Raw genomic sequence first — 15991 nt, 5'->3', positions numbered from 1 at the left:
CAGAGTTACCGAGACCTCGGACACATAACAGAGTTACCGAGACCTCGGACACATAACAGAGTTACCGAGACCTCGGACACATAACAGAGTTACCGAGACCTCGGACACATAACAGAGTTACCGAGACCTCGGACACATAACAGAGTTACCGAGACCTCGGACACATAACAGAGTTACCGAGACCTCGGACACATAACAGAGTTACCGAGACCTCGGACACATAACAGAGTTACCGAGACCTCGGACACATAACAGAGTTACCGAGACCTCGGATACATAACAGAGTTACCGAGACCTCGGATACATAGTCTTTGTTCCGTGTGCCAGTCTGGCTGCTGCACCGATGCCCATGGCCCATGTACCCACCCAGACCTTGAGCCTAAAGGATCCTCTACACCGTGTGAGCCAGTTATATGCAACTCCACTGTATGATGAGCGGTCTCCTAGTGGGAGTCAATGGTCATCGCTGGCGATCTCCCCGTTTCTAACCACCTAAATGTTGCTATCATAATTGACAGAAGGTAACAAGAGATTCACCTGTTACAGCTGTAACTCCCTCTGATCGCAACCGATACTCTCGGGTGCCAGATGTCTAATACAGCCGGCACCGGCACTTCATGAAGCAGAGATTCTATCCCGGAGCCTACTCCATACAGTAAGCAGAGATCACCAAGGGACTAAAACTTTCTTATTTTGACATTTTGCAAATTTTAGACGTACAAATCTTGTGAAAAGTGGTAAAATAATGGGAAGAAAAAAACAGAATGAAGAAAGGAGAAATCTGTGCTGCATACCTTGTGTAAGAGCTTCGTTGGGCGACTCCGTGTGCTGTGCTGTCACTTTCGCTGCCGGCTGTGACTTCTGCATCCATGATAATATAATGGGGACCTTATAATCTGAAATACAACAACCAATCACAAAGTAAAAACTGGGTCGAAAAATGAAGAAATATATACTTTACGTTTTCGGCTTGCTAGTCCAACATTTGATGACATTTCCCATTCACGTGAATGTTGTTTATCGAGAAGCAATCACCGAAACAGCGCAATCCAGAGGAGCGTAGCATACCCAGGGCAGTACGATTCAGAGATACCAAACATGGAGAGTGTTGTTTGGGTTTTGTTTACTATTTTATTTACTGAAAAAAAATAAAAATTTCTAGAGTTTTAATTCTTCTCATCTTTACAGCATTTACTGATCGGATTCATCAATTTTATACTTTGATTAGTCGGACTTTTATGGACGCTGCGTTGCTGAACGTGTATACTTTTACTTGAACTTGAAATCATTTGATCACTTATAATACAGAGGACAGTAAAAGTTTGGGCACCCTTGGACAAAATTGCTGTTGCTGGTTAAGCAAGTTGAAGATGAAATGATCTTTAAAGGGCCTAAAGTTAAAGAGGACACATTTACTTTGTATTCTAGGCAAAAAAAAAATACATTGTCATCTTTTAACATTTTAAAAATGAAAAAAAGGAAAATGGGCTGATGCAAAAATTTGGGCACCCTGCATGGTTAGTATCTAGTAGTATCCCCTTTTGCAATTATCACAGTCTGTAAACGCTCTTTGTAGCCAGACAAGAGTCTTTCTATTCTTGTTTGATGGATTTTCCTCCATTCTTCCTTGGAGAATTCCTCCGGTTCTGTGAGATTCCTGGGGCGTCTTGCTTCCTCTGCTATTTTGAGATCTAGCCACAGATTGTCAATGATGTCCAGATCAGGGGACTGTGAGGGCCATTGTAAGACCTTCAGCTTGCGCCTGTTGAGGTCTATTGTGGATTGTGACGTGTGTTTAGGATCATTATCCATGTGTAGAAGCCATCCTCTTCCTCTTAGCTTTTTTTTTTTTTTTTTTTTTTACAGATGGTGTTACGTTTGCATCAAGAACTTGTTGAAATTTCATTGAATCCATTCTTCCCTCCACCAGTGAAATATTCCCCGTGCCATTGGCTGCAACACAACCCCAAAGCGTGATTGACCCACCCCATGCTTAATGGTTGACGAGATGTTCTTCTGAAATTCTGTCCCCTTTTCTCCACACATACCTTTTATCATTGTGGCCAAAGAGTTCTATTTTATCCTTATCGGTCCACAGAACTTGTTTCCAAAATGCATCAGACTTGTTTAGATTTTCTTTTGCACACTTCTGACTCTGACTTTTATATTGAGGACGCAGGAGAGGTTTTCTTCTGATGACTCTTCTATGAAGGTCATATTTGTCCAAATATCTCTGAACAGTAGAACAATGAACCACAACTCCAGAGTCTGCTAAATCATTCTGAAATTCATTTGCAGTCAAGAAGGGGTTCTGATTTTCCTCTCTAGCAATCCTACAAGCAGCTCTCACTGAAATTTTGCTTGGTCTTCCAGATCTTATATTGACCTCCACTGTTCCTGGCAACTGCCATTACTTATTTACATTTCAAACTGAGGAAAGGGCAACTTAAAAACACTTTGCTGTCTTCTTATAATCTTCTCCTGCTTTGTGGGACTCCACCATTTTCAGAGTTCTATGAAGCTGCTTAGAAGAATTCATGGCTGCTGTTTTTTTGGAACAAGGTTAGAGGAGGCTGGTGTGCCGACAGCATTTAATCTGAATTATCCAGACATATTATTTCAGTAGGCCCGGGGACATGAGATAGAGTTCATGTGAGAATGAATGTTGACTCTTAATTAATGTTCCATGGCTGGCTGCTGATTAGCTATTGTATCTGTCCTAGTACTGAGGTCCTAGTATTGTTGTACTACCTTTGGGAAACAACGGCACAATGTTTGAACACTCCAGCAGTAAGGGATGGCCTCCTTCCACCCAAGACTGTGGAATAATATCTGAATGAGAAGTAGTGAACTATAAAAAGGAGGATCTGCCTGTGTTTAGAGAGTCTCTACATTACAGAAGTCATGGCTCCAACTGAAGAAATACGGAGCTGCCTCACTGACCATCACTGAACCCTCAGTCGTTTAGAGAATCCAGATTGGGACAATCAAGTCACCGGGCCTCGTACATCAGTGGACTGTCAGCTTCCTAAGCTTGTCGTTACCTCCTCTCAGTGGGTGCCCGACAAAAGTGGGGAGCCACTGCTGGGGTAGTCGGCCCTAGAAGCCCCAAAGTTGCAGCTGCTCTAATCCCGGCGAGTTAGCGGAAGGGTGAGACTCTGTAATCGGCACCATCTTGGGTATTTGCTGGAACTGTTCTGTGTGTTATTTGCTGGCGGTTCAATAAATTATTGCCACCCTGTGTTACCCTCACCCTGTGTTGTCAGTGGTATTATGCTTACGAAAAGTGAGAGCGGGCGTTCAGTGGGATGATACAAGAGGAAATCTGTAACTTTAGGCCTTTTAGAGATCATTACATCTTCAACTTGCGTAACTGTTCACAGTAAGTTTGATCAGAGGTGCGCAAACTTTTACATGCCACTGTATACGTGTATTATATAGTTTTGTTTTATAGTAAACATAGGAAAAATAACATGACTGTCATAGGGGCCTGAATGTAAACCCCAGGCCGGATCACTGTCAGTGTTTTCCAGTGGCATTTAAGGGGTTAACAGATCGCTGCTGTTAAAGGCAGATTCCAGCTAAGCAATGTAGCCGACACTGCATGGAGCACACACACATTACAGCAGCTCTAATGAATCACTTTGGTCTTGGCGAGTTCTGTTTCCTGTTTTATTTTTTTCATGAATGACACACAATCCGAAAAAATGTTTGTGTGAACAAAGCCTAACGCAAGGAATGAAATCCATGGTGGAAATGATCTGCTACACCTGGACTTACATTATTGGCTTATGTAGAAGAGTTTAATCGTTTAGAAATAACACAACAGATTACACAGTGGAGAGGGGGGAAAGCATCTATATAAACAGAAAGGGTAAAGAGAATGGGCTGCATATAGGTAGAAAAGAACAGACGTTATGTTAGTACATGAGAGCGGGTGAAGGCTGCAGCATCCGGACACACCAAACTGACATCCAGCATCTAATACTCAGAGAAACACCATCATGAGAAAAGTCTGAAACTAGAGGCAGGTAACAAACTTTGTAAAAGGGGTATGTGCGAATGCTGAGTATTTGGATGCATAAAGTTCTGCACCATTTCCACATGTCTTGGGCAGCAAGAAAAACGCAACATACCCCCCAACATATTATAAAATTGCACCCTGTGGAGCTTACTGCGCAGCTTTTCATGATTAAATATATTTTTCAAAAAATTACGTGGAGTCTCCCCTGGGAAGGTCCTCAGTTATCGGGCCCTTCCCAGCCTAAAAAAACCGGCCCGCTGCCGCCCCAGGATGGGAGCATCACGTTAGATACGCCAATACTGGCGCTTTGCCTCGGCTCTTCCCGATGACCTGGTGCGGTGGCAATCGTGGTCATGGGGTTTGGGGTTGATGTCAGCTGTGAATTGTCCAACAACACAGCTGGTGCTAGTGATGGAGAGGCGTATATCAGACACCGACATTACTAACCCAGTAGGAAAAAAGAACACCACGCAATACTTTACTGAAATGAACAGTCCCCGATACTTTTCCTCAATCAGCAATTTATTAGAAAGAAAAGTTCCCACGCCGGTCCGCCATAGTCCAAAGAGCAGGGTGAGCAGGAAGGTCCGAACATCGGTGACCTTACTGACGTCACTCTTCCGCCGGCGTGGAAACTTTTTTGTAATAACGTGGTGAACGAGGGACGTTGTCTTGTTATTCCTGTGTGTTTATTCTTCACAGATACCCATTGTGGACTTCGTCAGATTCGGTGGACTAAACTGAACCTGCGCCGACGTCGCATTGATCAAGTTGTGTTGGACTATCAGAAGGGGTGCCGGGAGGTGCTGGTGGCCACGGACCAAGGTCCTGAAAATCATATGCCTCGATTCTAATAACTAGATCTAGTTTATACTGTGGAAGCCAGAAAAACTGCCAGGGAGTCCCTCTGCACCATATACCCTGAGGTTGTCCCCCCACTACTGACGATCCTGTGGATAAAAGTGTTTAACTGGAGATGACGGCTTGGTGATCAAATGCACACCACCACCCACCGTCTATGGGACCGACAGACAGCTGGGTGCAAATACAGGACCATCGCTCCTTCTGATCAGGCAGGGGTCTCAGTTCTGGTGTCACAACCTCTTTACATTTCTAATGCTGCAGGGAATAAGAACTTACTGAGAAAGATGAAATGTTCGTAGTTTTCCCTCATCACTTCCATATACAGCTCCCTCTGCTCGGCGTTCAGCATGTCCCATTCTTCTCCAGAAAATATTATGGCAACGTCATCGAAGGTGACCGGACTCTGCAAAAAATGAAAAGTTCAAAAAGAATGGAACCGTAACGGGGTTGTCAGAGACGTCCATTTGGCCTGTACTATGGCTCTGTACTGCAGACGTCACAAAGACTACGGAGCGCTCCGGTCATATCCTCACATCCATGTCACAGCCCACATGTGCCCGCGTCCAGGTAAGTACTGGAGCTCGGACGTCACGGACATTGTTCGCCATCAGAAGTAGTAGACGGCAGCAGCACGTATTTATGCGGCGGCCTGATGTTACAGCATAGTCTACTACGCATGCGCAGACCCCTGCGGATCACCCGCGGACACCGACATGCGTCTGGCATGGATGAATGGACATTGTTCTCCCGAATGCACATCAGACTCCCTGATTTTTTTTATTAATTTGATTGAGCCAAGTTATTCGCTAATCCTCATATCTTAAAACTCAGTAAGTGTCCTGATGAACTGATTAGAGAAAAGCATCTGGAAACACATACTTAAAGTGCACCTGCGGCCGCTGCCTCTCAGGGCTGATATACAGCATTCTATAATGCTGTAGATCAGCCCCCGGTCCAACCTGCAAGATAAGAAAAATAAGTGTTATTATACTCACCTTGGGAGTGGTCCGGTCGGATGGATGTCGCAGGTCCGGGTCTGGCGCCTCCCATCTTCTTGTGCTGCCGCTCTCCTGCTTGCTTCACCGCTCCCGGCATCGCGCTCCTGCGCAGGAGTACTGATCTGACCTGTTGAAGGCACAGCAAAGTACTGCAGTGCGCAGGGATAGGTCAGAGAGGCCCAGCGCCTGCTCACTGCAGTACTTCGCACAGGAGCGCGATGCCGGAAAGCGTCGAAGCAAGGAGGCGGGCGGCGTCGCAAGAAGATGGGAGGCGCCAGACCCGGACCTGTGACACCCATAGGACCGGACCGCCGCCCCCCCCCTGTAAGTATAATAAAACTAATTTTTATTCTCTTTCAGATCGGACCGGGGGCTGATCTACAGCATTATAGAATGCTGTCTATCAGCCCTGAAAGGCAGCGGCCGCAGCTTATAGCAGTGACAGGTTCCCTGTATTAGCTCTATGGGTCTCTATATGCTAAATACCGGGGTGATAACTATTGAGTATCGGGGCAATAGTTAAAGTCTGGGGACGGTTACTTGAGAGTAACTGACACAGTGGTATAAGGAGCGTGCATCTCCCCATGGTGTGGGGGGACAGAGATTAGTTTTATTTTTTCCCCTCTGGATTGTGTGACCTGGTGACAATCCTTGTAATGACCCGTCTTTGGGCACTATACCTGTCTCATAACTACTGATGATATAGGAGGTTACCGATCATGTTATGATATTGGGAACAAGTGCAGTATTTTTTGCTAGGATTTTTCGTCTTTAGATATCGGTTTTCCATTGGGACCTTCCTGTTATACCACACAAATCAAAGATACTATCTGACCAGACTGGCCTCTTGTTACTGCCTCCACCATTTCTCTATGTTCCATGAGCTATAATACAAACCCCACACTGGACTTTGGCTGTGTGATACTTGTACACTGTCTTCAGATTTCCCATTTTCCTCACTTTAGGGCCTAATAGGGCGTATTAGGGAGAGTCGACGGTGAGCGGGGGGCGCCATCAGAGCAGGGTGCCAACCTCCGCAGCAAGGCTGGCAGTCTACACTTCCCTCCGTACATCAGACAAGCAGAGGTTTGTTGGCCTTCTTTGTGTTTATCTGGCTGTGTAGCGCTGATTTTTTGTGTTTTAATAGATTATTAAAAGTGAAGTTTTACTGCAGTTCTTCTCTTCCTAGATCGCGCTTTGGTTGGTGAATTGGCATCAGAATGTGATGCGGCCATCACTATCAGGGCTGTGGAGTCGGAATGAAATGGACCCAACTCCGACTCCTAAAACATATAATACATTGGGGTCAGGGCAGGATGTGCTGCAAATGTTTCCTAATTCTCCAAAGTTATGAAATGTCCAATAAATGTCAGTTCTGTTCCTGATCTCGGCTTTCCGAGGAGATGAATCTGTGCTGCACTTGATGTCCGTGCTCACTACTGACTGGGGCTGTGGAGTCAGAAGTCAGGGAGATTGAGGAGTCGGAGGTTTGGCGATCACTTTGCTAGTAATGCTGGCATTTGATCAGTGGCCCAAAGTCATTTAACCCCAGAAAAACATCAGTTCCTTATTCAAATGTGAAATTTAGCTGTTTGCCCTCTTTCATGCCAGAACCCGTTTGGGCCGGGCTGCAGTGCCCTGAATTTCATGCGGGCCATCACTATCTGTGTAATGGTGCTGTGACATCAGGGGCTCAAAGTCATTTAACCCTTTCAGTAACAATCTTCACTGCCCACTTTGATGCCCATCATTTGCCATTTTTATCATTTATGTAGCTGCTTTTAAAGTGTGTCCTGCATGAGAAGACTTCCGGGGCATAGACCGCGCTGGAAAATACCGGCGCATGCGCAGTACCGATTGTATGCTTTGCCCACAGCTGGGTAAAGCATACTGTACAAGCGGCGGAGGCCTTTTCAATGCGCAAGCGCGGAAAACTACGGCATCTGTGATATTCACAGATGAAGATTACGCTCAGCAAGCTGAGGAGGGGGGGGGGGGGGGAGAAGGCGAATAAGCCCCGCCCATCGGACCGGACCGCGGCGATTTCCATACATCTCCACCAAGACAAGAAAGGTATTTATGCATCAAAGGTGCGGGGTCGGGGGAGTCAAAGGCCCTAATAGAATCCTTATGGGACGCACAATTGGGTGATATCTTTACATGACATCACTAAGTATGGGTGACAGATTCCCTTCGCTCGCTGCAGGGGGTTTTATCATTGTATTTTTGTCGTTAAACCTGTAAAAAAAAAAAAAAAAAAAAATGGAAAAAAGAAAATTGCTGAATAAGTAGAAACTGAACAAATAAGAAACCAACTTCAGCATCGTGGTGCAGGATACGGTGGCTATGCAATGTATATGTGCGCCGTACAGCAATTTGCACTGTATATAGGGGATGTGCACTGTATATAAGTGCAGTATGTAGGCACTGTATCGAGGCACTCCGCCCTTTATATGGGTACAGTATACAGACACTATATATAGGTGATCCAGTATAGACACTGTATACAGGTGCAGTATATAGAAGATGTGCAGTGTATATAGGTGATCCAGTACAAAGACAATGTATATAGGCAATGCAGTATATAGACACTATATATAGGTGATCCAGTATATAGGTGCAGTATATAGAAGCTGTGGAGTGTATACAGGTGATCCGGTATATAGGCACTGTATATAGGTGATCCAGTATACAGACACTGTATATAGGTCATCCAGTACACAGACAATGTATATAGGCAATGCAGTATATAGACACTATATAGGTGATGCAGTATACAGACACTATATAGGTGCAGTATATAGCTGTGCATTGCATATAGGTGATCCAGTATACAAACACTGTATGTAGGTGATCCAGTATACAGACACTGTATATAGGTGCAGTATATAGATGTGTAATGGACATTGGCATAGATACATCTCTGTGTGCGCTGCAGCCTGTCCTAATTAGGCAGAGTCTTTGAGCGCTCGAGAGAAAGGGACTGTACACACGTGACAGCAATCATTATGATGTCATAATGGTTGAATATGGGATGGAGGATGTATGATGGGTATATGGGCACGGGACTATGGGATGGTGAATATGTATGACGGGTATATGGGCACGGGACTATGGGATGGCGAATATGTATGACGGCTATATGGGCACGGGACTAAGGGATGGCGGATATGTATATGGGCATGGGACTATGGGATGGAGGAGATGTATGATGGGTATATGGGCACAGGACTATGGGATGGTGAATATGTATGACGGGTATATGGGCACGGGACTATGGGATGGCGGATATGTATGACGGATATATGGGCACGGGACTATGGGATGGCGGATATGTATGACGGGTATATGGGCACGGGACTATGGGATAGAGGATATGTATGACGGGTATATGGGCACGGGACTATGGGATGGAGGATATGTATGACGGGTATATGGGCACGGGACTATGGGATGGCGGATATGTATGACGGATATATGGGCACGGGACTATGGGATGGCGGATATGTATGACGGGTATATGGGCACGGGACTATGGGATGGAGGATATGTATGACGGGTATATGGGCACGGGACTATGGGATGGAGGATATGTATGACGGGTATATGGGCACGGGACTATGGGATGGCGAATATGTATGACGGCTGTATGGGCATGGGACGGCGAATATGTATGACGGGTATATGGACACGGGACTATGGGATGGAGGATATGTATGATGGGTATATGGGCACGGGACTATAGGATGGAGGATAATTATAATTTGCTATAACTAACCACAGTTAGTTACTATGCCCGGGCAGCGCCGGGCTCTTCAGCTAGTTGATTATAAAGTTCAAGATAGCTGTGAATACATATGTGCATATGAGTATATATAGCACATAGCATGCAAGTGAGATCTATATGGAACACAAATATTTCCATCACAGATGTGCAGTGTATATTGGTCATCCATTAGGCCTCTTTCACACTTCCGTTTTTGACCACAGTCAAAATCCGCCAGTTTTTGAAAAAAAACGGATCCGCCATTTTTTTGGGCGGATCCGTTTTTTTCCCCATTGAGTTGCATTACCGGCGGATCTTGACGGATGGCCATCCGTTGGATCCGTTTCTTTGCGGATCCGCCAAAATGATTGCGTCTGCCGGCATGCCTGCACGGACCCAGCAACGTTTTTTTTTGCTGTAGGATCCGCATTTTACAGTGCGCATGCCCGGAGAAAGGAAGTCAGCCGGTCAATTTAACCCTGAAATCCTTTGTCGGTGGAAAAAAATATTCTCTCTCTCTCTCGCCAGCGGTTCCTTTAAAATTCTTCATTCGGCGGATCCTTAAAAGAACGGATCCGGTGGCATCCGTTCACATCAGTAAAGAACGGATCCGCTTTTCCGCGGATTTTAACTGACACAAATAACTGAAGTGTGAAAGAGGCCTTATACATACACTATATATAGGTGCAGTATATAGATGTGCGGTGTATATAGGTGATCCGGTATACAGACACTGTATATACAATACAGACCAAAAGTTTGGACACACCTTCTCATTCAAAGAGTTTTCTTTATTTTAATGACTATGAAAATTGTGGATTCACTCTGAAGGCATCAAAACTATGAATTATCACATGTGGAATTATATAATTAACAAAAAAGTGTGAAACAACTGAAAATATGTCTTATATTCTGGTTCTTCACAGTAGCCACCTTTTGCTTTGATTACTGCTTTGCACACTCTTGGCATTCTCTTGAGCTTCAAGAGGTAGTCACCGGAAATGTTTTTCACTTCACAGGTGTGCCCTGTCAGGATTAATAAGTGGGATTTCTCGCCTTATAAATGGGGTTGGGACCATCAGTTGTGTTGTGCAGAAGTCTGGTGGATACACAGCTGATAGTCCTACTGAAGAGACTGCTGTGCAGTGTATATAGGTGATCCAGTATATAGGTGTAGTATATAGAAGCTGTGCATTGTATATAGGTGATCTGGTATACAGACACTATATAGGTGCAGTATATAGTAGCTGTGCAGTGTATATAGGTGATCCGGTATATAGGTGCAGTATATAGTAGCTGTGCAGTGTATATAGGTGATCCGTTATATAGGTGCAGTATATAGTAGCAGTGCAGTATATAGGTGATCCAGTATATAGCAGCTGTACAGTGTATATAGGTGATCGGTATATAGGTGCAGTATATAGTAGCTGTGCAGTGTATATAGGTGATCCAGTATACAGACACTGTATATAGGTGCAGTATATGTGATCCGGTATACAGACACTGTATGTAGGTGCAGTATATAAAAGATGTGCAGAGTATATAGGTGATCCGGTATACAGACACTGTATATGGGTGCAGTATATAGAAGATGTGCAGAGTATATAGGTGATCCGGTATACAGACACTATATAGGTGCAGTATATAGTAGCTGTGCAGTGTATATAGGTGATCCAGTATATAGGTGCATTATACAGCAGCTGTGCAGTGTATATAGGTGATCAGTATGTAGGTGCAGTATATAGTAGATGTGCAGTGTATATAGGTGATCCAGTATATAGCAGCTGTACATTGTATATAGGTGATTGGTATATAGGTGCAGTATATAGTAGCTGTGCAGTGTATAGGTGATCCAGTATACAGACACTGTATATAGGTGCAGTATATAGGTGCTGTGCAGTGTATATAGGTGATCCGGTATACAGACACTGTATATAGGTGCAGTATATAGGAGCTGTGCAGTGTATATAGGTGATCCGGTATACAGACACTATATAGGTGCAGTATATATGAGCTGTGCAGTGTATATAGGTGATGCGGTATACAGACACTGTATATAGGTGCAGTATGTAGGAGCTGTGCAGTGTATATAGGTGATCCGGTATACAGACACTATCTAGGTGCAGTATATAGACGATGGGCAGAGTATATAGGTGATCCGGTACACAGACACTATATAGGTGCAGTATATAGAAGATGGGCAGAGTATATAGGTGATCCGGTATACAGACACTATATAGGTGCAGTATATAGAAGATGGGCAGAGTATATAGGTGATCCAGTACACAGACACTGTATATGGGTGCAGTATATAGAAGATGGGCAGAGTATATAGGTGATCCGGTATACAGACACTACAAAGGTGCAGTATATAGGAGCTGTGCAGTGTATATAGGTGATCCGGTATACAGACACTGTATATGGGTGCAGTATATAGAAGCTGTGCAGTGTATATAGGTGATCCGGTATACAGACACTATATAGGTGCAGTATATAGAAGCTGTGCAGAGTATATAGGTGATCCGGTATACAGACACTATATAGGTGCAGTATATAGGAGCTGTGCAGTGTATATAGGTGATCCGGTATACAGACACTGTATATGGGTGCAGTATATAGAAGCTGTGCAGTGTATATAGGTGATCCGGTATACAGACACTATATAGGTGCAGTATATAGAAGCTGTGCAGTGTATATTAGTGATCCAGTATACACTGTATATAGGTGCAGTATATAGAAGCTGTGCAGTGTATATTGGTGATCCAGTATACAGACACTGTATATGGGTGCAGTATATAGAAGCTGTGCAGTGTATATAGGTGATCCGGTATACAGACACTATATAGGTGCAGTATATAGAAGCTGTGCAGAGTATATAGGTGATCCGGTATACAGACACTACATAGGTGCAGTATATATAGGTGATCCGGTATACAGACACTACATAGGTGCAGTATATAGAAGCTGTGCAGTGTATATAGGTGATCCGCTATACAGACACTATATAGGTGCAGTATATAGAAGCTGTGCAGAGTATATAGGTGATCCGGTATACAGACACTATATAGGTGCAGTATATAGGAGCTGTGCAGTGTATATAGGTGATCCGGTATACAGACACTATATAGGTGCAGTATATAGGTGATCCGGTATACAGACACTGTATATATGTGCAGTATATAGACGCTGTGCAGTGTATATAGGTGATCCGGTATACAGACACTGTATATAGGTGCAGTATATAGAAGCTGTGCAGAGTATATAGGTGATCCGGTATACAGACACTATATAGGTGCAGTATATAGAAGCTGTGCAGAGTATATAGGTGATCCGGTATACAGACACTGTATATAGGTGCAGTATATAGAAGCTGTGGAGAGTATATAGGTGATCCGGTATACAGACACTGTATATAGGTGCAGTATATAGGAGCTGTGCAGTGTATATAGGTGATCCGGTATACAGACACTATATAGGTGCAGTATATAGGTGATCCGGTATACAGACACTGTATATAGGTGCAGTATATAGAAGCTGTGCAGAGTATATAGGTGATCCGGTATACAGACACTATATAGGTGCAGTATATAGAAGCTGTGCAGAGTATATAGGTGATCCGGTATACAGACACTGTATATAGGTGCAGTATATAGAAGCTGTGGAGAGTATATAGGTGATCCGGTATACAGACACTATATAGGTGCAGTATATAGACGCTGTGCAGTGTATATAGGTGATCCGGTATACAGACACTGTATATAGGTGCAGTATATAGAAGCTGTGCAGAGTATATAGGTGATGCGGTATACAGACACTGTATATAGGTGCAGTATATAGACGCTGTGCAGTGTATATAGGTGATCCGGTATACAGACACTGTATATAGGTGCAGTATATAGAAGCTGTGCAGAGTATATAGGTGATCCGGTATACAGACACTGTATATAGGTGCAGTATATAGACGCTGTGCAGTGTATATAGGTGATCCGGTATACAGACACTGTATATGGGTGCAGTATATAGACGCTGTGCAGTGTATATAGGTGATCCGGTATACAGACACTGTATATAGGTGCAGTATATAGAAGCTGTGCAGAGTATATAGGTGATCCGGTATACAGACACTATATAGGTGCAGTATATAGAAGCTGTGCAGTGTATATAGGTGATCCGGTATACAGACACTGTATATAGGTGCAGTATATAGACGCTGTGCAGTGTATATAGGTGATCCGGTATACAGACACTGTATATAGGTGCAGTATATAGACGCTGTGCAGTGTATATAGGTGATCCGGTATACAGACACTGTATATAGGTGCAGTATATAGACGCTGTGCAGTGTATATAGGTGATCCGGTATACAGACACTGTATATACGTGCAGTATATAGACGCTGTGCAGTGTATATAGGTGATCCGGTATACAGACACTGTATATAGGTGCAGTATATAGAAGCTGTGCAGTGTATATAGGTGATCCGGTATACAGACACTGTATATAGGTGCAGTATATAGACGCTGTGCAGTGTATATAGGTGATCCGGTATACAGACACTGTATATACGTGCAGTATATAGACGCTGTGCAGTGTATATAGGTGATCCGGTATACAGACACTGTATATAGGTGCAGTATATAGAAGCTGTGCAGAGTATATAGGTGATGCGGTATACAGACACTGTATATAGGAGCTGCGCAGTGTATATAGGCGATGTGCGCAGCATGTGCTGCTGTTGGTACATATACACTGGGTATTGTACATCAGGCCACTTCTGCTCCACACCTGCCTCCCAGTCAGCGGCTCCTTAGAGTGTGAGCTCTGCGGATCAGGTCGTCACTCACCTGCGCACAGGGACTCCCCGCCATGGTTCCGGCGGAGCACTGGAGGGTCGCCGATGAGACCCCCCCCGTGTAACAAACACACAGCCGGGAACCAGCGGTCGCAGCAGGAAGAAAGTTGCGCGGCCCCAACGATCAACGTTGGCCGTAAAGTGCGCTCCCTGACTGCTGCAAGCTGTACCTAGAGCGCATGAGCGAAGACTCTCCGGAGCTGGCCCCGCCCCTTCCTCTTCTGCAGAGGCGCCGGACTCACTGAGAGCGAGGCCGAGACTCGAGGAGGAAATAGACGAGAGAGGAGGAGAACAAGGGGGAGAGCCGACCACACAGAGGAGGAGAACAAGGGGGAGAGCTGACCACACAGAGGAGGAGAACAAGGGGGAGAGCTGACCACACAGAGGAGGAGAACAAGGGGGAGAGCTGACCACACAGAGGAGGAGAACAAGGGGGAGAGCTGACCACACAGAGGAGGAGAACAAGGGGGAGAGCTGACCACACAGAGGAGGAGAACAAGGGGGAGAGCTGACCACACAGAGGAGGAGAACAAGGGGGAGAGCAGACCACACAGAGGAGGAGAACAAGGGGGAGAGCAGACCACACAGAGGAGGAGAACAAGGGGGAGAGCAGACCACACAGAGGAGGAGAACAAGGGGAAGAGCAGACCACACAGAGAGGAGGAGAACAAGGGGAAGAGCAGACCACACAGAGAGGAGGAGAACAAGGGGGAGAGCAGACCACACAGAGGAGGAGAACAAGGGGGAGAGCAGACCACACAGAGGAGGAGAACAAGGGGGAGAGCAGACCACACAGAGGAGGAGAACAAGGGGGAGAGCAGACCACAGAGAGGAGGAGAACAAGGGGGAGAGCAGACCACAGAGAGGAGGAGAACAAGGGGGAGAGCCGACCACACAGAGGAGGAGAACAAGGGGGAGAGCCGACCACACAGAGGAGGAGAACAAGGGGGAGAGCAGACCACACAGAGGAGGAGAACAAGGGGGAGAGCAGACCACACAGAGGAGGAGAACAAGGGGAAGAGCAGACCACACAGAGGAGGAGAACAAGGGGGAGAGCCGACCACACAGAGGAGGAGAACAAGGGGGAGAGCCGACCACACAGAGGAGGAGAACAAGGGGGAGAGCCGACCACACAGAGGAGGAGAACAAGGGGGAGAGCCGACCACACAGAGGAGGAGAACAAGGGGGAGAGCCGACCACACAGAGGAGGAGAACAAGGGGGAGAGCCGACCACACAGAGGAGGAGAACAAGGGGGAGAGCCGACCACACAGAGGAGGAGAACAAGGGGGAGAGCCGACCACACAGAGGAGGAGAACAAGGGGGAGAGCCGACCACACAGAGGAGGAGAACAAGGGGGAGAGCCGACCACACAGAGGAGGAGAACAAGGGGGAGAGCCGACCACACAGAGGAGGAGAACAAGGGGGAGAGCAGACCACACAGAGGAGGAGAACAAGGGGGATGTCATGGTCACGTGTGTCTGGTCGC

At 45.6% G+C, this 15991-nt stretch overlaps 1 protein-coding gene across 6 annotated transcripts in view; it reads right to left on the bottom strand.

Annotated features, from left to right (window-relative positions):
- The window catches only part of LOC141054065 (uncharacterized), a 41895-nt gene that overhangs the window by 22749 nt on the left and 3155 nt on the right, over nt 1-15991 (bottom strand). For 4 of the 6 annotated variants that reach the window (XM_073551241.1, XM_073551245.1, XM_073551242.1 and 1 more), the window contains exons 2-3: nt 5165-5291; nt 795-896 (exon numbers count right to left, since the gene is read on the bottom strand). In XM_073551241.1, the coding sequence (XP_073407342.1) occupies nt 795-896; nt 5165-5291 (229 nt within the window). The other 2 variants (XM_073551246.1, XM_073551244.1) reach the window with 2 other exon arrangements.

The sequence above is a fragment of the Dendrobates tinctorius genome, unplaced genomic scaffold (genome assembly GCF_039654945.1).
Source record: "Dendrobates tinctorius isolate UK_male_01 unplaced genomic scaffold, ASM3965494v1 ptg000173l, whole genome shotgun sequence".
Classification (NCBI taxonomy): Eukaryota; Metazoa; Chordata; class Amphibia; order Anura; family Dendrobatidae; genus Dendrobates; species Dendrobates tinctorius.
Note: the sequence above shows the minus strand (reverse complement) of the source record. Positions and strands in the feature narration are given on the sequence as shown.